We start from the raw sequence: 24521 nt of genomic DNA on the forward strand, positions 1-24521 counted from the left end.
TTTATTTAGTTTAATTTAATTTAACGTTATCGAAGCATAGAAGAACTTGTTGGTTTGTGTGATAACTGATAAGTCATCTTGTTCTTTCTAAATGTGAGGGGGTGGGGTTTGGTTGATTGGTTTTTGGATTGCGAGATTGTCGAATATTACAATTTTAAATAGTTCTTTTAATCTATTTTTATCAAATATTTGTTATTTTATTATGGAATTAAATATTTTTCCAAATGTAGTCAATTATGCTCATTCCATCGGATTTCCACCCTTGATCTAACAGGGAAATGGATACTCATACTAATTAAATTTTGATAAAACAAAATTTATTTAATCAGGGCAAATTACGATAACCTTGATGTATGATTAAATTACGAAAAAAAACCCTTTTTGGTTGGGTAATTATAGCCACCCCTCCTTTTAAATATTTTTACATAGAATTTACGTAATTTGGTTGTTTACCGAACCAAATCGTATATTCAATTCTGTAATCAGTATGAAATGTTGGCGTACCGAAATTTCGATTAGGCAAAATTTACAAATGGAGGAGTATTTTCGTAACATGTTATATAGTTGAGGGGTGGCTATAATTACCCAAACAAGAGAAGAATTTTTGTTATTTGACCATAATTGAGGGGCGACGGTAATGTACCCTATTAATTATTTTAGTTGAGAAGGAGAGAGAAAGTTTGTGGGCTACCCTTCGACCAATGACAAAAGAGATGCTATACTATTGATTTTATCTGAAGATGCATGCATCAAAGACTCAAGAGATTTATTAATAATAAGATGCATGCATCAAAGACTCAAGAGATTTATATTTTATTAATTAAAAAAAATATTTTGTCCCCTGAAAATGATGCTCGACTATTTCCTTTTCGTAGCTTATTCAATTTTATTTTATTTTTCTTTTATGGTCAATTTGATAAGAAAAATTGAGGACAACTTGTTTTATTTTATTTTATTTCTAATTACTAATTATTAATTTATTTATTTTCTAAGAGAAAAATAGGGAAGCTGTTGAATTTATTCATAGATCAGTTTTTTAATGTGAAGAAAGTAAAAGAATGCTATTTTAATTAATAATTTACTATTATTTCAATTTGAGAAAAACATATACAGCAGAACCTCCATAATATAACTGATGGGTTTTTGGCCAATTATAGCTTAGTGGTCCCTAATGATTGTCAACTATATTAATTAGTTTTAAATAATACTTAAAATTAATTAGCTAAGATTAAGAGCCGACACAAAACAGCAAGACAACTAGGACATCTCACACGTATGGGTTGTTGCATTTGACTTAGAATTAAAAAGTCAACGCATATGGAGATTATTATATAATAAAATACAGGAATTCCGTTTAGATAACCAGGTGAAGCATATGGAATAATGGAACAATTGATTTATTTTCAAGATTCATCATGCAATATTGAAAATGAACTTTTCAGACAAAAAAGAAAAAGAAAAAAAAAGTTTCCATTATTCGTCAAATAAAGAAATTTAAATTTCTCTCAAATAGAATCTTAGACAGGATTGAGAAGTAAAGACAATTTCATTATAGGAAGGTGATGTTCAACACTTTTTATTACAGTGTGTGGGAATCAGGTGTGGTAAATGAGTTGAGCCGACTCGCTTATTCACTAAGAGGTCGTTTGGCTACGCTTGTTTTAAACTTCTAATAAGATGTTTTAATAACTGATAAGATAAGCTACCACATCTTATATGTCGAATTAATTTTATTAGTGTTTGAATAATGACTTATAAGTTATTTTCACTCATTATAAATTGTTAAACTGTTGTTTCGTAGAATAAGATCTTTTAATATTGTAATGACCAAAAAGGACATGAAACCATGAAAATGTGTACATTTAAATAAAATTAAATGCTTCTTTAAATAAATATAAATACAAGCAAGACATGCAATTTATATGGTCAATTTTAAAGCTGTTCTTACCTATAGTTCTTGAAAACCAGTAATACAAAAAGGAGAGAAATTATACCAATTCTCAAATTGGAGACAAATATAAATATGATTCATGTAATACAAAGTTGATTTGATTTCTCGGCAATAGTTCCAGAAGATAGGTATATTTGCGAAACGAAAAAGAAAAACAAGAAACTTCAACTACAACGATCACTGATGATCCCAAACACGACACCTGTTCGAAACGCTCTCAGTAGTAAGATTTCCTTGGATTGTTCTGCAAACATTTTGGAAAGAAAAAAAAAAACAATTCACTAACGAGATAATTCTTTCGAATATCAGACAACTAAACTCGGGGAAAATAGAACGGAAAAAAAAAAATTACCAGAGGATTGGGTCTGTGACGATAACCAAGCATCATCCTTTTTTTGTACTGATCGTAAATATCGTCATCGGGTGTGACCTCACCTGGAGCATGTGCACCAACACCCAGGTGATCTTTTTTCACATCCCCTGCCGTTATTGGAGCCGCTATTCCGCTGCTTTTCATCCCTAGTCCTTCACCTGCACAATTTTCCGATTAATTATTCTTATTTACCATCTTATTATCGAGTATTTACTGCTTATTTGTTACCCGAACCAAACGAAGAGAAGTTGGCAAAAGAACAGAATAGATACAAAATCGAGGGATGTATAAGAATTTAATAAAGGAAGACTCTTTTTCTTTTCTTTTTTTGTATGTAGCTGAGTGTGACTATCTATCTCTCTTTACCTTCCTTCCAACCCATTTTGGATAAGAGTTTGTGGCCAACGTTATCAGCTTGAATTTTTGCTTTATCCGCATACTCATTTACAAATTTCTGGGCAGATACATCATTACAGGTAGCCAAGAACTTCTCGAGCTCTTCGGGAGGAATATAATCGCCCATGTGATGCCCTTTCTTCATAGGACCTGTGTTAAACATAAAACGAGGAAGCCATTATTACGAATAATTGCAAAAAGAGGAAAAAAATTTAAAAAAACTTAGATTAAAAAACGGGTGTAAACCTTGGAGGGAAGCAGGTGGAGGCATCTCATCCTTTGAGGATCTATGAGGCCTCTGTTTCTCTTCTCGTGCAGCTTTCTTCATGTAGTATTCCATCATAGCTATAGGGTCTGAACCAGATGGGCCACTTGATTCACCTAACGGTATTTAGCACAAGTAGAATAATAACTATTAAATGGAAGACGAAAGCATTTCGAACTCTGGAGAACCCAATAGACAACTCGATATCCAATAAAGTCATAGAGTTTTCGGATTGAACATGATTAACATTTTTGTTTAATAGTGTTTTCTGTCTCTACATTTTGCATAGTAACTTAATCACAGGAAACGAGGGGGAAAACGTACCATATCTTGCACTTGTTTGTGATGATGCATGCGAAGATCCTATAGTCTCTGTGGCATCATATAAAGCTGAGGCAGGAGTTTGATATTTTAAGTGCTGACGCTGTGATCTCTGAGCACCAGATGCTGGATTAGGAGTCGTAGTGCCTAAATCACAAATATATTTAAAAAAAGCACTCGGTCAGAAAAGATGGTTATATATGCAATTTTTTTTATGGACACTTAGTTATACATATATATATATATATATATATATATATATATATATATATATATACACACACACACACACACACACACACACACACACACACACACACACACACACACACATTGCCATGGTTTACATGATAAAGAACCAGTCAGGATTAAAATCAATGTCAAAAAATGAGGATTAAAATTGGAAACAAAAATTATTCATCCAATATTGTTTGAGTAAATAGAGAAATTCTTGTTTCTAAAATACAAGACAAAAGAAGTTATGTACTTAATAGCAATTTATGATATCCCCTGTATACTTGTGGAATCAACACACTTACCACTTTGTGGTGTTTGAGAATCCTTGGTTAGCGACAAAGCCTTCTGCTCCTCACTAAGTCGGTACTCATAATACTTGTAATCTGGACAACTATCGTCAAACAAAAATCTGCAAAAAATGAATCGATTAAAATCTTGGGTGGTAAGGTAGCGTTAAAAAGAAAGCAAAGAGCTCTAAGGAATTCTAAGATTATATTCTTTAGGTAGCTTATAAGTCGTGGAAACCAGAAAACAAAAGAATAAAAAATAAAATCACAACGTGCGATCCAGAAATGATAATAACTAATTATAGTACAGCGGTGCCGATGTCACCCCAATGCTTGCTAAATAAATCACTCCATTCAATTTGCTGAGTACTAGAAATTCATCATCATGACAAAAAAATAAATAAAGAGCTATAAGAACGAAGTCTACATACTTGAAGGGGGTGTCTCCAGGGTTTTTTTGACGTGTTACATACTCAATCTGCCTTCCATTCTTGGCCACAAAAATTGCCAATTTGTCTGCAACGTTCTTCACTGTAGAATCACTTGGGGAAGGTGGTGCTGCATGTCACTTAAAGAACTGATTAATACCAACACCATGAAGAAGTGCATATAAATTACTCTTGTAGCAGGCCTGCCACATATTACAAATCTTTCAGTGAACATCTCTTTGCACCAATGTTGATATGGACTTACGTATGAGCTGCATTCATCAGATAAGAAGCAATTCAAGAATTTCTTGCCCGTTCATTTGCCCCTTGTTAAAAAAAACCGAAGATTGTGCCTAGCAATCTAGTATGTGTTGCTTTGGTAGAGGGTAGCACAACAATCTAGCTGATACGATCCAACTAACTAGCTCAGGCAAATCAGGGTTTACATGGAGGTATAATCGAAGTAACTAGATCAGAAATACCAGAAAGACACGGGAAGAAATAAAAAGACAAGGGTTCTTGAATTAATGAGAAGAACTGGAAAAAAAATCACCGATCTAAAAAGTGAGTACAGATAATATACCGAAACCATTTGCAGTGCAATAAATGCACACATGACAGGCTGAATCACTGTACTTAAGAGGCAGCTAAAATTTGTGGCTTAGAGAAAGTATTAATCGAAAGGTTCTTAATGGTGTGTCAATCTCCATGAAAGAAAGAACGTAACAAACATATTGCAGAACCCCCTTACGAACAAAAAGTAAAGCTGAAAACTGTGCTAGTCAAGTATGTCCAGATTCATATATTCCAAGCATAACCCCGAAAATTCCTCCCAGCTGACAAACAAACACATATACGGCAAAGGCACATAATCAATACATTAGAAAAATAAGTAATTACCAATATCTACTCGCTTAGATGCCTGATTAGAAGCACCAAGCTGGTCCAGCTTCGGCCGCTTTACCGGCCCGCCATCTGTGGAATTACCAGCATACCCTTCAGCTTCATCTTCGTCTTCACCAAACTTAACAGGGGGTGCAACAAGTTTTGATTTTTGTTTCAAACTGAAAGCAAGTTTTCCACCCGAAGGAGGTTGAGTCGTTTTGCGAGGGCCGTTAGCCTTAATATTGATGGTCGTGTTGCTAATGACAGCCTTGGGAGTTGAAGTTATCAACGTACTTGAGCCCGACCTAGATTTCTCCAACGGCTCACCCTTCTTCTCCTTCTCCTGCTGTAGTTGTTTGAACCTCTCCATGAATGATCCGTCGTTAACAAATAACCCTGGCTCTTTTCCTTTATCCATAGCCTAATGCCGAGTATGTTTGCTGCCTACAATTACCCACTGCTTGACACGCAAGCTCACGAGATATTTAAGTGACAGAATTTATAACTCTAGATAATCAGAATTCTCATACATTATGTTAACATAGAGTTATAATCTTGTTGTAATAAAACCATATTTAAATTAAAAATAAAAATTATATGCACACAGAAGCAATGAATGTAATAAAACTTATTTCCATATCCGTAATTAACACGAAAATCAGTGGGAAGTAAAATAATCTTGTATATATGTTGTAACATCAGGCAAAGAGATTCTACATACACACGGATTTCATTCAACCGATCACATAAAACCATGTTTACGTAATGTACACACACGCCCTAGAGCTATACCTTAAGAAAAAACAAAAATTCTGGAATAAACAATAAAATGAAGACCCGACTAAACAAAATTCGAAGATCCTCAATTAGAGGAAATAATAATTATAATTGGAGCTTTAAACCAATGGAACAAAATCAATAAAAAAAATTAACACTTCAGTCAACCGAAAACAAGTCGAAAACACAACCTTAAACAAAACAATCCCTTAAGCTAATCCACCGTTCCAATTTAACCGGACGAAAAAAAACACAGGCTCGGATCAAGTCACAATCGAGATTACCTTACAAATTATTGGATGAGCTGCCAAACAAAAAAAAAAAACACAAATTGACCCCCACAAGACGCACTATCGAAACCCCCAAATCGGAAAATATATACAGACCTAATTTTTAGGATTTCGATACCGTGCCTTACCTGATCAATAAAGAACTGAATCGATCAATTGCAGCGCTATTGATCGGAGGAGGAAAAAAATAATCCGACGCAAATCGGAGAGAGAGAGAGATTTGTATGTATATAGTATTTGAAGGTTTTCCAGCGAGTTGCATAAAAAGGGGAAAAACAATTTCTGGTCGGCCGCCTAAAGAAAATATATATACAACGCGACTCTTTATAAACATAGCGCTTTCGTTTTTGAGAAGTAGAAAAATATAGGGGTAAATTACATCTACACCCCCGATGTACGTTACAATACTTTTAAGGTCCATGTGACAATGACCCCCTGAAACATTGCTAGAAACCCTACCGAAATAATTAATTGGATAAAAGTTATTTTGTTAGGGTTCTAGCGGAATGTTAGTTTTCAGGAAGTGGTGGAGACAACATAGAGTTACGGGTGACATGCATCCCCTAATATTTATTAAATTCTTATTATTTTATGTTAATGTTTATAATTTTTCGTCTGTGGTAGCATTAACGGTCCCGCGGAAAACAATTACAGTGCATATCGGTCCCATGATATGAAATCATGGTTTATGTAATTGTTTTAGGGGTGTGGCTGTAATTATCAATACCACATGGATCTTAAAGTTATTTTAGCATACCTCAGGGGTGTATGTGTAATTTATCCAAAATATATTATATTTTTTGGTAAATTACACATACACTCATGAGATATGCTAAAATAACTTTAAGGTCCGTATAGTATCGGTAATTACCATCGCCCCTGAAACATTGTTAGAAACCCTAATGAAATAGTGCATATGATAAGTTATTTTGTTAGGGTTCTCACGGAAAATTAGTTTCAGCAATGGTGGAGACAACATAGAGTTAGGCGTGAGATGACTCTCCTAACATTTCTTAAATCTTTATTATTTTATATAAGATTTATAAAGTTTTGTCTATGATAGTATAATAACAATACATTAACGGCCCCGCTGGAAACAAATATAGTGCATATCAGTCCTTAGACATATGACACCGATAATTATTTTAGAGATGTGGCTGTAATTACCAATAGCACATAGACCTTAATTTTTTTTTAGCATATATTAGTGGTATAGGTGTAATTTACCCTATTATATATTACATATTGCTCCTAGAACTCATTAGATGAAAATTATTGGATATATATTGGCTAAATTTTACATTTAAAATAAACTAGGAGGTAGAATTACAGTTTCTGAATACTAGAGGGACTGATCTCAAATAATCAAAACTTAAAACAAACTTCAACTCAGATAAGCCCAAAACGGCCCCGTTTCATTTTGCACGGAAAATGGAGACAACGGGACTCAGAGCCCTAAACGCCATTACCTCATCGTCTTTACTTCACCTCCGCCGCAGAGCTCCGCCTCTCCTCCGCCGCGCTATTTTCTCCGTTCATCGGAAGCAATACTCATCCCAATTTCCCCTCTCCCTTCTCTCTCCCAGCTTATCCCCGCTTTGCTCTTCATGTAATTTCTATATCCATATTGTTTTTTTCCAATTCTGCAGCAATTTTCATCAACTGAAAACACGTGTGTTTTGCATGAATTGATGTTCGTTTTGTGAAATTTTCAGCTGAAAAGTTTCGAGCAGATGCATTGCCGAATGGATTTGGTGGGGAAGCGAGCAAAGCTCCGGCGAACAAAGAATTTCTTCAAGTGGTTCTAGTTTCACCGCAGGTTTTTATTTCTCTGTTCTTCAATTTCGCAACGGTGTCGTTTTAATCCGTATATATCTGAGTTCATATGGTTAAATTATTTTGGATGAAAATTAAAAAAAAAAGTCACTTGTTTTAGATTGTGTTTTAGGAAGTTCAACTTTTTCTTGTCCTGGCCAAATAATGTTCCTCATTGATTTGGATGTGGTTATAAGTAAGGTGGAAATTGGAATTCCGACCCAAAAAATTTACGATTTCGGAACAATGTTTTTCATTCCGAATTCTTGGATTGAAATTGGAAAATATACATGAGATTCTGATTTTCGATCTGGGTTAACTACAGAAAATAATTCTGAAAATTTTGTTTTTTTGGGGGGAAATTACATTTATAATATCAATATTTTAATGTATTTTATATTTTAGGTGACTATATAGAAATTTTCCGAATTCCGCAGTTCCCGATCCGAACATTTCGAATTTTCGAACAATTTTTTTTCATTCCAATCCAATTTCCGAAATTATGATTTCCGATTTTTTTTTTATTTTCTTTGGAACGGAATTATAATTAGTTTTTCACTTAAAAAAAACGATTTTTTTTCCGAAAGTTCTAATTTTGAATCGACCCATCCAATTTCAACTCATAGGTGTGGCTGGAAGGTGAAACATTAGATAATGAGATTTCCCTAAATCGATTCTCGGTTATCGCAAAGAACAGAAACATCTTTTTACATTCAGAGAAACTAAATGATTATGAGCTTCTACTTATGTTTGTTAATATCAGAAAAAAAAATGTCTCCACGAGTTGACCTTTTATTAGATGATATACAAATGAACTCGCTGAAGTGTATACGACTTTCCACTTTTACCTCCACGTAAAATTTTTCATTGCAGTTCCTCTTTGACCTTTTGGTTAAAATGTTCAGATTATAAAATTCAAATTTGATGCTTTATTTATTTTTATTTGGAGACGACTTAAAAATCTAAAGGCCTTCTCTTCGATTTGTCTCGTACAGATTCCGGGAAACACAGGATGCACCGCTCGCACTTGTGCTGCGACAAATGTCAAATTGCACTTAGTTGAGGTTATTATTTTCTAACCTCTTTTATCATTGATATTTTTCTTGAACACAACCATAAATAAAAAAAATAAAATAAAATAAGTCACTTTGTTTTTTACCTCTTACTCTCGTTTCTTGCTTCAGCCATTAGGGTTCCAGATTGACGATGCAAAGGTAAAGCGAGCTGGACTCGATTACTGGCCGTATCCTTTGACTAAGTTCTTTTGATGTTTAAAAACTTAAATTCAGCACTTCCAAAATAAAGTTATAGATATGATTAAATTGCTCGATAATAAGATTGTTGCGCAAAATGAATTTGTGTACTCGCATCAGTTTAGCCCAAAGTTAATTATTCGTGAGCATTTGTGGTAATTAATTCCTTAAAATTAGGTATGTGGTTGTGAAGGTGCATAGTTCATGGTCAGAGTTTCGGGAATACTTCAAGAAACAGGTTCGATTTTTTATTTTTTTTATAATTGGTACGAAATAGTATCTATCTATCATTCGTTCATTCATTCGCTTGCTAATGCATAAATGCCTCGTTGATCATATAGGATGGTGAAAAGAGGTTACTAGCGTTTACAAAACGAGGGACACAAACCCATTCAGTAAGTTTTTTACGCAATTAACCATGATTAATGCGTGTATTTGCGCGTAGTGCATATAATTTTAGTAAATTATTTATATATTGCTCAATAGTTTAATTGATTAAAAATTAGCGTTAAAAGCTACATTGTTATAAAACAAATATTTAATAAAAAATCTAAAAATACAAATTATTCGAAACCTAAAAAGTTGACACAATGATATGATTAATTGTGGCGTGGATCGCATTCTACGTAACTAACTATGATTAATAAATATTTTTAACTGTGCAGGAATTTACGTATAGGAAGGGCGATTGGCTTGTATTCGGCTCGGAAACTAGTGGATTGCCGCCCGATGCACTGCTCGACTGTAAGAGCGAATCGCTAGGTGGCGGTACGATTCGAATTCCAATGGTTGAAACATACGTTAGGTGTCTGAATCTATCTGTGAGCGTCGGCATTGCTTTGTACGAAGCTTCTAGACAGCTTAATTACGAGCAGCTTCTAGAAGATTCGTCTGAGCCTTGTATCGATAGTGAGGCATCTTTTTTAACTGAAGACATTTTTGCCTGAGTTAGTTTAGTTCTTTTATTTGTACCGAAAAAAGGGAATATTTTTTATTTTATTTATTACATGTTTGAGTACACCTGAAAATTTTGCAGAAAATCTGGTTTCTGTGTTGACATTATTTTCTCAATTGGCTTCAACAAGAAGCTAATACACCTCACAATTTTCTTACATCAATCCAAAATCAACGGCTAACTCAATAAACTAATTAATTAATTGATTGATTAATTAATTAATTAATTAATTAATTAATATCTCTGATTCTGAAACTTATACTAACAATCCAATTTTATAATTGTAGCATAGGTTGGCCAAATTTCATCTTTTTCTTCACCGTAATTCAATAACTTTCCGGAGACTCCATTTATTTTTTATTTATTTATTTTGTATTGCATTTTTTATTATTAACAAAATAGTATTAATATGAGGTAAATTTTTTTCAATACCACTTATATAAAGTTGTATAACTACATTGCCTTCACTTCTCAATATATACATACATATACAGATAAGAAGGATATATATATATATGATGAGGCTGACCGGAGATTTTCTTGCCACCGCTCTAACGCTGCTGCTCACCGTTACTTCAGTCGTTCATGCCTGCCCGCCCTCCGATCGGGCAGCCCTTCTATCATTCAAAGCTGCCCTAAACGAGCCACACTTGGGCATTTTCGCCACGTGGTCAGGCACCAACTGCTGCACTAACTGGTACGGTATAACATGCGACCCGGAAACCAAACGGGTCGCTGACATCATCCTCCGGGGCGAATCCGAGGACCCAATATTCCAGAAGACGGGCCGGACCGGCCACATGACCGGTTCAATTTCCCCCTCGCTCTGCCGCCTCGACCGCCTCACCACACTCGTAATCGCCGACTGGAAATCCATCTCCGGTGAAATTCCGGCGTGCGTCGCCGCCCTCCCGCGCTTAAGAATCCTCGACCTAGTCGGAAACAAAATCACCGGCGCAATTCCGGCGAGTATTGGGAATTTGAGCCGGCTCACAGTGCTCAACCTCGCCGACAACCGAATCTCCGGCGAGATTCCGGCCTCTATTGTTGATCTAAAAAGCTTAATGCATTTGGAGCTCGCCAATAATAAATTATGTGGAGAAATCCCATTTAATATTGGTAATTTGTCTATGATGAGCCGGGCTTTACTGAGTCGGAACCAACTCACCGGGTCAATTCCGAGTTCTCTTGCCAATCTTCATAGACTGGCCGATTTAGACTTATCAATGAACCGGTTGACCGGGTCAATCCCGTTTCAACTCGGGTCGATTCCGATTCTCTCAACTCTAAATCTTGATAGCAATCGTTTATCTGGCAAGATACCTACTAATCTACTTAGTAACACGGGGTTGAGCATATTGAATTTGAGTCGAAATTCTTTGGAAGGTAATATTCCTAATGTTTTCGGACCGAAAACTTATTTAATTGCGCTCGACTTATCGTATAATAATTTGAATGGTTCGATTCCGAAATCGTTGTCTTCGGCTAAGTATGTGGGGCACTTGGATGTGAGCCATAACCATCTTTGCGGGGCGATTCCGAAGGGAACACCGTTCGATCGTTTTGAGGCCTCGTCGTTTTGCAACAATGATTGCTTATGTGGGATGCCTTTGCCTACTTGTTAATGGTTTTATTTTTTTATTTATTGTAATGGTGATAATTAAAGTTATGTTTCTTTATGTTTTTATTTATTTGAGTTTCATCAAGATTGCACCTGGAAAATGTACCATTTTAATTTTGAAGTATTAATGTATCTAGAAAAATTATGATTATCCACGTGGCTTATGATAAAATATAGCCATGGCTCATAGTCAAAACGGATCATTCGATGCTACACCGAGCTATATACACTGACTGATTTGTAACCATTGATTAGTTAACTAATCACTTACTAAGTACACGTACACATAGGTGTGTGTGATCATGTACACATCAACAGTTGATAATTATCCAGTGCTTGTACACATAGGTGTGTGTGATCATGTACACATCAACAGTTGATAATTATCCAGTGCTTTTCACTGGGTCGTAGCATCAAATAAACAGTTAAAACTTAAAACCAGAAGCACATCAAATAACAATGATCCAAAAGATCCAGCACTAAAACTTACCAAGACGATTAACAGAAAAACCAGAATTTCAAAACCAACAAGACACAACAGTAAAAGATCCAACAGACAAATAAACGCTAGGTGAATTCAAATTCGATAAATCCGTCTAAAAAAACGAGTAGAAGTAGAACTGCATTAACAACTCACCACAAAATCCCTCAAACAAACTTTTTCTCTAAAACATAGGTAAAAAGCAAAATTCGTAAAAAAAAGTAAATTTTAAGAAATTAAAGAAAATATTCATTCTTCCTCGTCAATAACTTGGGTGCCCAATCCCTTCAACCCACCCTCGGGAATTTCTGCAACGGTGACCAACGAGTAGAGCTCCTCTTTAGCATCTTCATCATCGTTTCTCTTTCGCGCAATTCGGACACGGATTCTACGAGGCACACTTCGAATACCGCGGCTCCAAATGTGTTTGTTCAACTTCACATCGACTCTTACGTCAGTAGTTCCCATTGCTTTCGTGGCGAACTTTCTTATTTCTTTGATGGCATTTGGAGCCTTCTTCTTGAAGGTACTGTCGTAAAAAAACATTATTAAGTCAACTTTTCAAGAGCATATATGCAGCATCAAATGGCACAATCGGACAAGTTAAATGAAAAAAAAAAAGTTTATTTACGAAGAAAAAAGCAAATTTGCATAAGAATCGTATTATTGCCCCAATTTCATACACTTAAATTAAAACAAAAATCGGGGAAGATTGTTTGAGGGGAAAAAAAACGAAGACAAATGAAAATTTAATACACTTAAATTAAAACAAAAATCGGGGAAGATTGTTTGAGGGGAAAAAAAGAAGACAAATGAAAATACAATTACTGCCCCAATTCGCAAAAAAATCGTATTATTACCCGAATTTTTTTCATGAAATGCAGTACATCTAACAATTAATACACATAAAATTCAAAAAAAAAAAAAAGACGAATGAACAAAGGCCTCCAACGGTTCCTGAAGACTGATAATCAGAGATTCACAAAAACGAGAACATCATTTTACCCAACATCAAAGTACAACAATTACAGTATTCTGAAAACAAATTTTTAATTTACCCAAAATCAACATAAAACATTAAAAAAATTGAAGCATTTTCACCCAGAATCAAATGAAGCATTAAAAAATCAGATGCCTTTCAGACATCCTCGACATACAAAAATGGTGAAAATATCACACTGAACAAAGAAAAATCACGCACAGACCAATTTGATTCATCAAACCCTAATTGCAGCAGTACAAAAATGAAAAAAAAAAAATTATCAAGCAAACTAATGAAGATCTAAATTATCCTCGCAATCACGAACATAAGACATAAATATGCATTTCTCTCTCTACATGTATATATTTTAGAGAGAGAAAGAATAGTACCATCCATGGAGGCGCTTGTGAAGGTTGATTGTGTACTCCCTAGAAACAACCTCCTCTTTCCTCGCCTTGCTACCCTTCTCCACCATTGTTGCTTCCGCCGCCGCCGCTTCTGCTATCAAATGCACCGCCGAGTTTTCAGATTTGGGGCCTGTAGGATAAATAGAAACCCTAGAACCGGCGAGGTTTATATTTGATTGGAACCCCTGAATATTTGGGTTCTCGGCCCAACTCATGGGCCCGAAAAAGCCTTTTGATATGGTCCAAATCCACAGTCCATTTCTTTTTTCTTTTTTATTTTTCTTTTTCTTTTTATTTTTATTTTTTGCATGAAAGCAACATAAAGGTTAGAAGAGGAATTGTATTTATGTTTTCGTTAGAAACTGTCGATTGAGTCGAGTCTAACGAAGTTCGATGATTCCGGTTCGATTATATTTGAGTTGAGTCTAATTAAATTAATTGTGAGATGGCCGAGTTTGAGCTTTTTTTTTTATTAAACTTGAAAATGTGAGTCGAGTTTGAACTTCAAGTGACTCACCAGAAATTAAATGTAACTAATTTAATAGTTACGTATTTATTATATTAGTGCTTGAGTGCCTGCAAAATAGTTTTATCTTAACAACAAATAAGAAAATATAGGGTCTAACCATAGTGAACATATGGAATGAAAATTGAAATATACAAGTTTGGAATTTACAAACTTAATATAAAAAGTTTTATAAGACAAAAATACTAATCTTCTTTCATTCATATGAAATCGGATCGTAAATTGAAATTGAAATTGAAATTGAAATTGAAACCTCATGTATATTGCAATTCGAATCCAAAATCATTCGAACAAAATTGAAATCGGAATTTTCGGAATTGAAAATGAAAATTGTTGTCCAAAATCGGAAAAAAATGGATTGAATTGATGGAAATAGGAAATCCCATTCCAATTTTAATCCGCAACTAGGTTTTGTGTGAAAAGAAAAGAAAAAAAGAATGTACATGTTATATCAAAGTTTATTACAAGCATTTCGACGAAAAAAAAGTAAAAAAAAAAATCAACGTAATTAATATCTCATGTACCTCAGCCCACCCATCCCTCCATTCAATTTTCCGTCCTCCGACTTTTGTTGCCCAATTTTTGAATGATGATATAATAAATCCAAGAAAACTATTAGAGAATTATAAGATTAAGACGCTGCGAGATGGTCTCAATGTTATACAAACATTTATCCTACTTGATGTAATATGGAGAATCGGTACTAGACTGCAACAATCAATATTTAATTACAGTCTTGTCGAAATATTTGATCGACCCTTTTAGTCGCAATATTTCTAAAAGTTTTAAATTACAATTGTTTGTGAGTATTTATATAGTAAACTATAGGTGCAACGCTTACAAATTCGTCGCAAATAAAAAGTCGTCTGAAATAAAATTTGGCCTAGTGTATAAGATATTATTTTTTGATTTTTTTAATAACTCAAGTGTCACATTTATATAATAAATTACTTACACTAACATTATAAATACAAGTAATTGAGTGTAATACTTATTTTAAAAATGAGATATTACCGTTATTTATAGTAGACACTACTTCAAATGAACGAAGGATATGAAAAAGACTAACAAGAAAGTACTCTAGTTTCTATTGTATTCTAGGAAAAAAATCATTTTTATTTTATACTTTCTAAAAACTTAAAAAAAAAAAAAACATTTTCTAACAAATCATGCCTCCTAAAACATAATTTTGTAAATTTTATAACTTGTGTTGTAGACATTGAAAACATATGCAATAATTTGTATTAGTAACTAAAAAATTATATAGATAAGTTTTATGTTTGTTTACATAAATACTGTTTTTTAAATTTTTTTTTAATACATTTAATCATGGCGGCGGATATATGCAAGCCCATTTTTTTATTAGTTCAAGACCTCCAATATAAAAATACTAATTTACCCTTAATGAAATTTAAAACCAAATAAAAAACAAAAATCATGAAAAAAAATTCGGTGTTACAACGCCGATTTCGACTTGTGAAGTCGGCGTTGTGTCGCCGATTTTGTTAACAAAAATCGGTATTGTGACGCCGATTTTCGTGTACAAAATCGGTCTGGATAAACCGATTTGGGAAAACAACGAAAACACACAAAAAAATCAATTTCAATCTCAATTTTTTTTCCAAAATCGGCTAACGCATTGCAACCCAATAAGAAGTAAGCATATATTAATGTTCATCCAAGCATATTTATCAAGAATCGATGCTCGATTAATGTTTTTGAATTGACAAACAAAAGTTTAGTAAAAAGGACTTGTTGGTGGTGGTGGGGTGGTGGTGATGGTGCGGTGGAGATGGTTTGGTGGTGGTGGTGGCTTGCTGATCGTCGTCGGCGGTCTGGTGGTGGTCGTGCGGCAGTCTTGTGCGGTGGTCTTCTGCGATGGTTGTGCGGCTGTCGTATTCTTTTTCCGTATTTTTTTTTTTATTTCTTGAGTTTTTTTATTTTTTGGTCTTGTACAAATAAAAAATAGAGTTTAGTTGTATTTATGTATTATTTGTGGATAAGGGTATATTCGTCATCTTTGGTCTTGATGTAATAAAAATAAATTAATTTATGGATTTGAACTAATAAATCTCTTTATGTGGGTTTGAACTAATAAAAAAATGGACTTGCATATAACGTCCGCCTTTAATCATATAATATAAAAAAAGTAGTTTAAAAGTGGATCGATTAACCGATAAAATCGAATGATGAAGGTTCGCAGGTATTTAGTAAAGTTGCAATTTGATTTTGGATTAATTCCATTTTTGCCCTCCCAAAAATTTAATAATAATTTGCACCTCAAAATATAATAAATTAGGGCAGAAGTAAATCAAAAGGCGGGAATGTGCAAGAGATAGAGAGGCAGCAAAATTAGGGCACGATCCATTTTCCCCCTTCTTGATTTCTTGTTGGAAAACCGTAAGTTCACATTTACCTCTCCTAATTCACAAATTTTAACTTCAGATTTTTCTCTGCTATTTTATAAGGGTTTTTTTTTTCTTTTCCCGCAGATCAAAGGTGAAACTCATTTAGCTATTTCTACAGTCGATCGAAGCTAGACATGGTATGGTTTTGTGCGTGTTTTTAGTGTGTGTAAATGTGTGTGTATACTGTATACATAGACGACTGCGATTTTCAATTGTTGGGAGTGACCTAGTTTTTATTAGTCTTTTTACACTCTTCAATTGTCTTGTTTGTTTCAGTCTGGCAGAAAAGAAACTGTTCTGGATTTAGCAAAATTCGTGGACAAAGGTGTTCAAGTCAAACTGACTGGTGGAAGACAAGGTTCGCCGTTGTTCGTTTATTGATAGATTTTTCGGCAATTTCATATCTATTTCTTTTTTATAGTTTGTGGGTTTCTCTTTACTTGGTCCGATTTCGTGTTTATCGCTTTATAATTTTGTTCGTTTATATTTTGTGATCTATTTTTGTGTTGCCCTCATTTAGCTAATGATACTACGGAGAAATGGGAAGTGGTGGATATGATATTTTTATGTTGAAAATTATTGTAGTGCCGTAATTTTTCTAGTTTCTTGATGTTCGAGAATATAAATTGGTTCCATCATTTGCGGTTAATACTGTAATTTTTTATTCGTCCATCTTCTATGGGTCCTTAATTGTCAATTGTCGGAATTTTCTTAACAAGAAACGGGAAGAAATTGTAGTACTAAGATTCTTAGTCTATTGCAATACTGATGCTGAACTGAAAGAGTTCGATCACTCTGTTTGGTCGTAAGCACCAATTGTTAAAACGGGCTCGTCTTTTTTATGAACCCTTACACTGACCTAATATTCAGTTTATTCTGATTATCGAAACCCATTAAACTGTTTCTCAAGATTCTACGTTCACCGGTACAATCTCTACACATGGACAATGTACATATCCAGCTTTTGACTTTCTATTCCCTCATTCTCCACCATCATCGTTTTTGTGGTCGAGAATTTATCTGGTATCTTCTTTCGGATTCCAGAAGCTTCTATTCTTCATCCAATCTCGTGAGTATTGCTTAGTAATGAATGATCACAGTAGTAAGCTACCGAAACAGACAAGGTCCACATGGAACAGAAAATTGGTTTCGATCGGGATTTAATAGTATGATTTGTTAAAAAAATCACATTCAACTGCCTTTATTTTAGGATCATGAGAATTTCAACGTCTTCTATTTTTCCTTATCCAATTTATCGACAGCGCTTCTGTGAACTTGCATTTGTTTTCATCCTTCCTCTTTTTCTTTGTTATCCTTTTCTCAATGAATTAATCTTTATGAATTGATTAAATGTAATCTGAGATTCCACCGAATTCCTGATATATAAATTTGATTCGTAAGTATTCTGGTTAATCATTCGTTGGTTCAGGTCCGGGAACACTAATGTAAATTGATGCACTATGATAATTTTTGGTTACATTGTACGATTTTCTTGCCGTGAATGCCTAAATCTCGTAAATGCTTAATATACTTTTTTTCTGGTTTTCAGTGACTGGAACGCTGAAAGGGTATGACCAATTGTTGAATCTTGTTCTGGATGAAGCAATAGAATTTCTGAGAGGTGAGTGATCTGTTATCGCTAGTCTGTGCAATACTTCGACAAATTATATCATATTTTATTTTAATTCTTGTTTGCTTCTGAATAATCATCGGTTATATCATTCTTCAATTGGTTAATTCAATTTCATATCATCTCGATTAGATACTCGTGACTTCATGGGAATAATGTTTTGCTCTAATCAACTCCTAAGATGTTTCTTAAACCGTATGAAGCTTATGATGTTTTCCTCATATTATACGTTTAACTATTTTCTGTATGCAGATCCAGAAGATCCACTGAAGACGACTGATCAGACACGTCGCCTTGGCTTAATAGTATGTCTTTTCATTGTGCTTATGTAAATGTCGTCATCTTCTATGCTTAAATTAGCTTCAAAATTGTACTAATAAAATCTTTAATAGGAATCGATCGAAAATCAGAATCTCATTTATATTATTACAATTCTGATTCAAAAAAAAAATCTGGAAAAATCTGATTTTTTCGGATCGAAATCGACATAATTCATAAATTATTTTCCAATTTCCACCCCTACCCTCTATAAACAAGGTCGATTACTTTGACAAGGTTATACTTGAGCAGTTGAGCTTTGATGATTGCCTTTCTTTTTGTATCGTCTTATTGCTCAGATTTTTCTCTTTTGAAAAACTCTCGTATTTCTTTTTTTTTTTTTTTGTGTGCCTGAAAACCATTATTTTGTTGTGATTTTTCGACTTCAGGTTTGCCGTGGAACAGCAGTGATGCTCGTTTCTCCAACAGATGGAACAGACGAAATTTCCAATCCATTCGTCCAGCCCGATGGAGCATAGTCTCGTTTTTCTCTGGTATCAGTTTTCCTACTTTCTCTGCTTCGCAAACTTTCTGAGATCATTTTCAAATTTTCATCTACTTTTTTCGTAATCAATATTTACAACGATAACCTATGGCATAGGTGAAAAATATAATCAATTTGTGTCAACTTTCTCTAATTTGGTTTGTAATATCGCAATATTAAGGTACTCCGATATGCTATATTCTCGCTAGACATTTATATACTATGGTTTATTATTCTATGCTACACCTATATATCGTTATCATTCATTTATGCACAAAAACGCAAGATTTATTCGGTGTGATCTTCACCGGGTGTAACATAGATTTAAGCACAGTATAATACTATAGTATTATGATCTGTAGCTATTAATGTAACAATTAATGGATCTGACTTTGTCAAAGTAATCGACCTTGTTTCAAGAGGGTAGGGGTGGAAATCAAAAAATAATATATGAATTTTGTTGATTTTGAATTCGAAAATTTCTGATTTTCCAGAATTTTTTTTTTGGAATTGAGATCTTAATATATATGAGATTTTGTTCGATTCAAATATAATTTTGGGCAAATTGCACATCACCCCCTTGAAATTTCTAATGTTTGCACTTGTTGCACATTGCCCCCATATCAAAATTTTGATGGATTATTCATCGTAATTGAGTATTTTTGTTGCACGTAGCCCCTTTATATGTTATTTTTGTACCCCTTAAAAATATTATATTTTTGTACATTGCCCCTTTTAAATGTTATTTTTGTTGCACAATGTCCACACAAAAATTGGTTTACGGGGCAAAGTGCAACCAAAATAATATTTTGAAGGGGATTATCTGGTTTTTGAGTTTTTTGTGGGGCTGCGAAAATGTGAAATTTGTAGGGGGAAGTGCATTTTGTCCTATAGTTTTTTTTTTTTTAAAATTAATTATTAATTTCTCTCTTATAATATCAATATTATTATGTATTTTATATTATAGATGAACAAAAAAATGTAACTTTTTTGAAAATTTCGATTTTGGAACAACTTTATTTATTTCAATTTCTGCACAGGTTAATGTCCTTAAAGAAATAGCTTAATAAAAGAATAGGATACTCTTTCATATTATATTTTCAACTTTACTCAAGCTTAAAAGTGAAGTAAGAATTAAGTATTACAAATATATCACATGTATATATATATAATACAATATGTATAAAATTAAATATAGTAAATAAAAGTATACAAAGTGTATGATTATGAAGGGACAAACGTGACTAGGAAAAACAGAAAAAATATTGGTACATCTTTCTGGCATGATAGATACATCGTTTCTATCCGCAAGTTGTCAAACTAGTTCGATTATATTCATGTTTGGGGTCTCCAATTTTCATTTCTTTATATATATGTCGGTAAATTACGGCAACCTCTGACTATGTATCTTATTACACGCCTAAAATTTAACACAATTTTCTATATTTTGTAAAATAATGCATAGTTTTATAAAAAAAATACATTTATGATATACCATAATCAGATATTTACAAGTTAAACAATACATCTTATAATCATCTTATTTCAAAATATGAAATTTGAATATTCCACGTATTTTAAAAAACACTCAATTTGGTACTTAAAAATAAATGTGTAAGAAAATTATAGTTGAAAACTTGTTGCAATTTTTCAAACAAGAAAAAGAAAAGTACTTTGAGATCTTTTGTCATTTTTTTATCAAACAATTTTAAGTAGCTTATAAGCTTTTAAATATAAAATATTTTTAAGAGCTTATAAACTTAGCCAAAACATTCCCCTACATGAATTTCCAATTACCAAGGCAACTTCCTAAATATTATTTGACCCAAAATATTAAGCTGTACATAAAAATTAAAATCATCTTTAATTTACCCCTTCCGTGAACTTGCCCACATTTAAATGACATTTTTGCCCTTCTCCTTCACCCATATTTCCAATTGATTACCCTTTCTGAAGGGATATAATCAGTATACAGCTGAACCCAGAAAACACACATCAATTTCCATTACATTTAATCATGTTCTTATATTATTCAACTGGATTAAAAAAAAAAAAAACTTTTGACATACATACAAATATGAAACTGATTATTAATAATAAAAAGTTCAACTGCAAATGAGAGAAGAAAAAAAAAATTTATAAAAAATAAAAAAGAAAAAAAAATCACTCGAAGATGAGATAAAATAAATTTCATAATCTCTGTCACAAGAAAATTTAATTCCATAATTTTTTTTAAATATAGAAATTATAAAATCCCATATATTATAGTCTTCCCATCTCCATCTTCTACGTTTCGTCTCCACGCGCGAAGGGAACTGCAGCAACAGTGTTCCAATTTTTCATTTCTTAATCGAATTTCATTTGCTTGCCTGCATAAATATATATAAAAGGCTTGTTTTTTCTTTTTTGGCACGAAATTCAAATTTTGACTATTTTCGCAGCTTTGACCACCGGATTCTCCCTCGCGATCGCCTCACGGCCGGCGGTTTTGTAGTCGTAGCTGCAATCGTGGCGGTCGGAGTACCGATGATCGGCGCAGAAAAGCTCGCCGCACCGGCATCTAAATCCGGTCAATCCGACCTTCCTCCGGCAACCGGTGCAACGGTTGACTTCTCTCTTCGCCGGCGGCGCAGCGTCGGCGACGGCGGAAGGATTTTTCTCCAGATCTAGAACCGTTACAGGCAGATTCAACCGTCTCTCCGGTGAGGATCTCGTGGAGGATCTAGATCTGAACGATTTCTCCCCGAAGACGTGGCTTTTCGGCTTCGCTCCGCCGGATGAAGACGCAGGCGCCGCCGCGACGGCGGAGGTCGAAGCCTCGGCGGTGGTGCTGCTGAAGCATTTCTGGCATAGATTATTGGCGGCGGAATTCCCCGGAACACCGCATTTCACGCACAACGCGATGCTCTCAGGTACGACCTCGAATTCGGTTTCTTCATTCCCTGTTTTCTGCGCCATCGGAGTTTAGGAAAAAAAAATATATCGTAAAAAAAATTTCAGAAAAAATGATCTTAAAATTACGATAAAGTTTTCTAGAGAGAGAGAGAGAATTTTTAGAGAGAGAGAGGGGGAGGGTTGAGAGATGAGAGAGAGAGAAAGCGGTGGTGATCAGGGGCTGGAATTTGAAGGGCGTGAAGTCGGTCATGGTGAAAGAATAATGGCCGCGTATCAGTCAAATTGATGTGTGATTTGACGGTTTTACCCTCGTGGTTTTACTGGAATTACGATTGTGGAGGTCTTTCTAGATTAGTCTGACGTGGTGTTACACGTAAATTCGTCATCGTTTTAGGATATTTTAATTTTGATCGGACAAAAAAGTTGATTGATATTTTTTAAGATTTTTCCTTTTTCTTTTTTCAGTAGGATAAAATTAGCAAATTCTTTAGCCGGTTAGTGCCTAGTGGTATGTATTTTTTATAGTATTTTTAGATTTTTTTTTATAAGTATAGTATATTTAGATTTCTATATACATATAAATTTAAACTTTGCTTTATTATTTATTACTAGGGGTTGAAGTGGGAAATGAATTTCTAATTTTCGTTCCGAGTTAAAAAGGTTCGCTTTTTGAACAACTTTTTTCATTTTGATTTTTAAAATTCGGATTTTCGAAGTTTTTGGATTAAAATTGAAATTATATAAAAATATTTGGATTTTTTGATTTTCAATTGAATTTAATTTTCGAAATTAATTCTGAATGTTCCAATTTCAAGTAATACATGCACATATGTATAATATATTATTTATTTTACATCATGTAAAAAAAAGGAGTTTTTTCGATACTTTCGACTTTATTAGTTCGGGGGTTTAGAATTTTACGGTATTCACAATTAGGTGTCAAGTGCAACTGGAATCATTATAATTATTTTTTAAATATTATAATATATTCTAACAGTAGTTTTAGTTTTATGATTTTACGAATACTTTTGAAATTTTAGAAATGTTTTATGAAACTTTCTAAATATGTTAAAACTCATGCGATTTTCGACATTTTCAAAATCCCGAAATTTACATAAATTTTGATATGGAAATGAATTTCTAGATTCTAAAAATTCAAAATTGAAACTGTAATTAGTTTTATACCTTCAAAAAACATTAAATTTTTTCCAAAAAAGTTCATTACATTCGTCCCGTCCGATTTTCGCCACTATTTTTTATATAATTAATTGTTAATTATTAAGGTGGTGTTTGCAAATGATTATTTAAAAGCAGAAGTTAGTGATTGTGATTTAAGTTAGTTTTAAATGTTTATTTTTAAAAGTTGGGGGTGTTTGCGAATATTTTGTTAAATGAACTAAAATTGAAAAAGCAGGGTTAGGGGTGTTTTTAAAAAAATAGCTTAAAGCAGATTATTTTAAGAGAAGCAAAAGCAAAAGTTGATTTTGCAAACACCTAAAAACAGATTATGAGTAAAAAAACCGCATAATCACTTTCAAAAAGCAATTGCAAACACCACCTAAATATAACTCGATTAAATTTGTAGCTGTCAAATCAAAAATAGTCTTCAAAAGAAAAAAAAAAAAGTAAATTATGAAGAAAATGAAGGCATTGTGCTGTCTGAGCCGCCCGGCCCACTCCGACCACCACCTTTCTCATAATGAGTAGCTTTCCCTTTCCCCCACTTTGTGCGTGTCTCACACGCGCCCGTCAAACGCGTCACATAGTGACATTGCCACGTCGAATCTAGTCATTGGGGGTCAGGGAAAAAGTCGTATCCTATTACATATACGATGTATTTGATAAAACGAATATAATTCATGCATATTAAAATATTTGGTGTCTAAATTTGAAGCATGTGGTTAAAAACGGATAATTTAATCAAGCATAACAATAATAATAATAATAATAAGTCCAACTTAGACATTGTTATTAATTAAAATCTCAAAAAGCTTGATATAATTAAATTATATGGAAGATATGTATGGGCAGTTGAATCAAGGGGCATAAATCATGCTTTCCCATCACCAAAGAATATTAATTAGGCAATATCCAATAGAAAAAGGATAAATTAAAAAAATTAAAAAATAATCAAAACCAGATTATATTAAAGTGGGAGGGAGACAAGTAGCCGAATAATAGCCGCCCATATTGGTTGCTAAGTTGGAAAGTAGGGTTTCGTAGATGCATACAGCCGATAAAATACATCGGATGATCGTATATCACTGTTGAGCTACACATAGTACACATATTTATATTTATATGTGTTTAGTCGTTGGTGATATACACTGAACTTCGATAAAAATCATCCGATGCTTTTCATTGAGTTGTACCTCATAGACCAGGAACTAGGGCAATGAAAAATGGTCCATGTGCAATTAGTTTCTTAGGCAAAAAAATTCTCAATCATCCTTTTGCTTTTCTAATCTAAAAGGTGTTCACATTTTCAGTACCCATGTTTCAAAAATTATTTGTATAATAAAATTTATATGACAAC

At 33.6% G+C, this 24521-nt stretch overlaps 6 protein-coding genes across 9 annotated transcripts; 3 read left to right on the top strand and 3 right to left on the bottom strand.

The window, feature by feature from the left end:
• Positions 1 to 1988: 1988 nt before the first annotated feature.
• LOC105964745 (SWAP (Suppressor-of-White-APricot)/surp domain-containing protein / D111/G-patch domain-containing protein) lies at positions 1989 to 6557 on the bottom strand. 4 transcript variants are annotated; one of them, XM_088814448.1, is made up of 10 exons: positions 6339 to 6476; positions 6205 to 6224; positions 5159 to 5587; positions 4262 to 4388; positions 3846 to 3952; positions 3310 to 3453; positions 2967 to 3101; positions 2691 to 2870; positions 2304 to 2482; positions 1989 to 2195 (listed from the first exon to the last, which is right to left on the bottom strand). In XM_088814448.1, exons 3-10 carry the CDS (start codon positions 5559 to 5561, stop codon positions 2169 to 2171), a joined length of 1302 nt encoding a protein of 433 aa, XP_088670574.1. In that variant the 5' UTR covers positions 5562 to 5587; positions 6205 to 6224; positions 6339 to 6476; the 3' UTR covers positions 1989 to 2168. The 4 variants fall into 4 exon arrangements, with proteins under 4 accessions (XP_088670574.1, XP_088670573.1, XP_012844702.2 ...); XM_088814447.1 differs by having other exon boundaries at positions 5159 to 5600; XM_012989248.2 differs by lacking the exon at positions 6205 to 6224 and having other exon boundaries at positions 5159 to 5600; positions 6339 to 6557.
• Positions 6558 to 7599: 1042 nt separating this feature from the next.
• Positions 7600 to 10335, top strand: AGL26 (tRNA (cytidine(34)-2'-O)-methyltransferase). The gene is made up of 7 exons (XM_012989236.2): positions 7600 to 7819; positions 7926 to 8029; positions 9021 to 9089; positions 9210 to 9268; positions 9456 to 9516; positions 9620 to 9673; positions 9944 to 10335. The coding sequence occupies exons 1-7, from the start codon at positions 7642 to 7644 to the stop codon at positions 10223 to 10225; spliced, it is 807 nt and encodes a 268-aa protein (XP_012844690.2). The 5' UTR covers positions 7600 to 7641; the 3' UTR covers positions 10226 to 10335.
• Positions 10336 to 10680: 345 nt separating this feature from the next.
• On the top strand, positions 10681 to 12005 carry LOC105964746 (uncharacterized). The gene has a single exon (XM_012989249.2). It carries the CDS (start codon positions 10749 to 10751, stop codon positions 11856 to 11858), a length of 1110 nt encoding a protein of 369 aa, XP_012844703.2. The 5' UTR covers positions 10681 to 10748; the 3' UTR covers positions 11859 to 12005.
• Positions 12006 to 12352: 347 nt separating this feature from the next.
• LOC105964747 (large ribosomal subunit protein eL31) lies at positions 12353 to 13934 on the bottom strand. The gene is made up of 2 exons (XM_012989250.2): positions 13707 to 13934; positions 12353 to 12864 (listed from the first exon to the last, which is right to left on the bottom strand). The coding sequence occupies exons 1-2, from the start codon at positions 13790 to 13792 to the stop codon at positions 12585 to 12587; spliced, it is 366 nt and encodes a 121-aa protein (XP_012844704.1). The 5' UTR covers positions 13793 to 13934; the 3' UTR covers positions 12353 to 12584.
• A 2504-nt stretch (positions 13935 to 16438) lies between these two features.
• Positions 16439 to 19333, top strand: LOC105964736 (sm-like protein LSM7). Its single transcript, XM_088813652.1, has 6 exons — positions 16439 to 16650; positions 16743 to 16795; positions 16935 to 17016; positions 18208 to 18279; positions 18541 to 18593; positions 18996 to 19333. The coding sequence occupies exons 2-6, from the start codon at positions 16793 to 16795 to the stop codon at positions 19083 to 19085; spliced, it is 300 nt and encodes a 99-aa protein (XP_088669778.1). The 5' UTR covers positions 16439 to 16650; positions 16743 to 16792; the 3' UTR covers positions 19086 to 19333.
• Positions 19334 to 21089: 1756 nt separating this feature from the next.
• LOC105964748 (zinc finger A20 and AN1 domain-containing stress-associated protein 5) lies at positions 21090 to 22551 on the bottom strand. Its single transcript, XM_012989251.2, has one exon. The coding sequence runs from the start codon at positions 22046 to 22048 to the stop codon at positions 21509 to 21511; it is 540 nt and encodes a 179-aa protein (XP_012844705.2). The 5' UTR covers positions 22049 to 22551; the 3' UTR covers positions 21090 to 21508.
• Between the last annotated feature and the right edge of the window lie 1970 nt (positions 22552 to 24521).

This window comes from Erythranthe guttata, chromosome 14 (genome assembly GCF_056151865.1).
Source record: "Erythranthe guttata isolate IM_541 chromosome 14, IM_541, whole genome shotgun sequence".
NCBI lineage: Eukaryota > Viridiplantae > Streptophyta > Magnoliopsida > Lamiales > Phrymaceae > Erythranthe > Erythranthe guttata.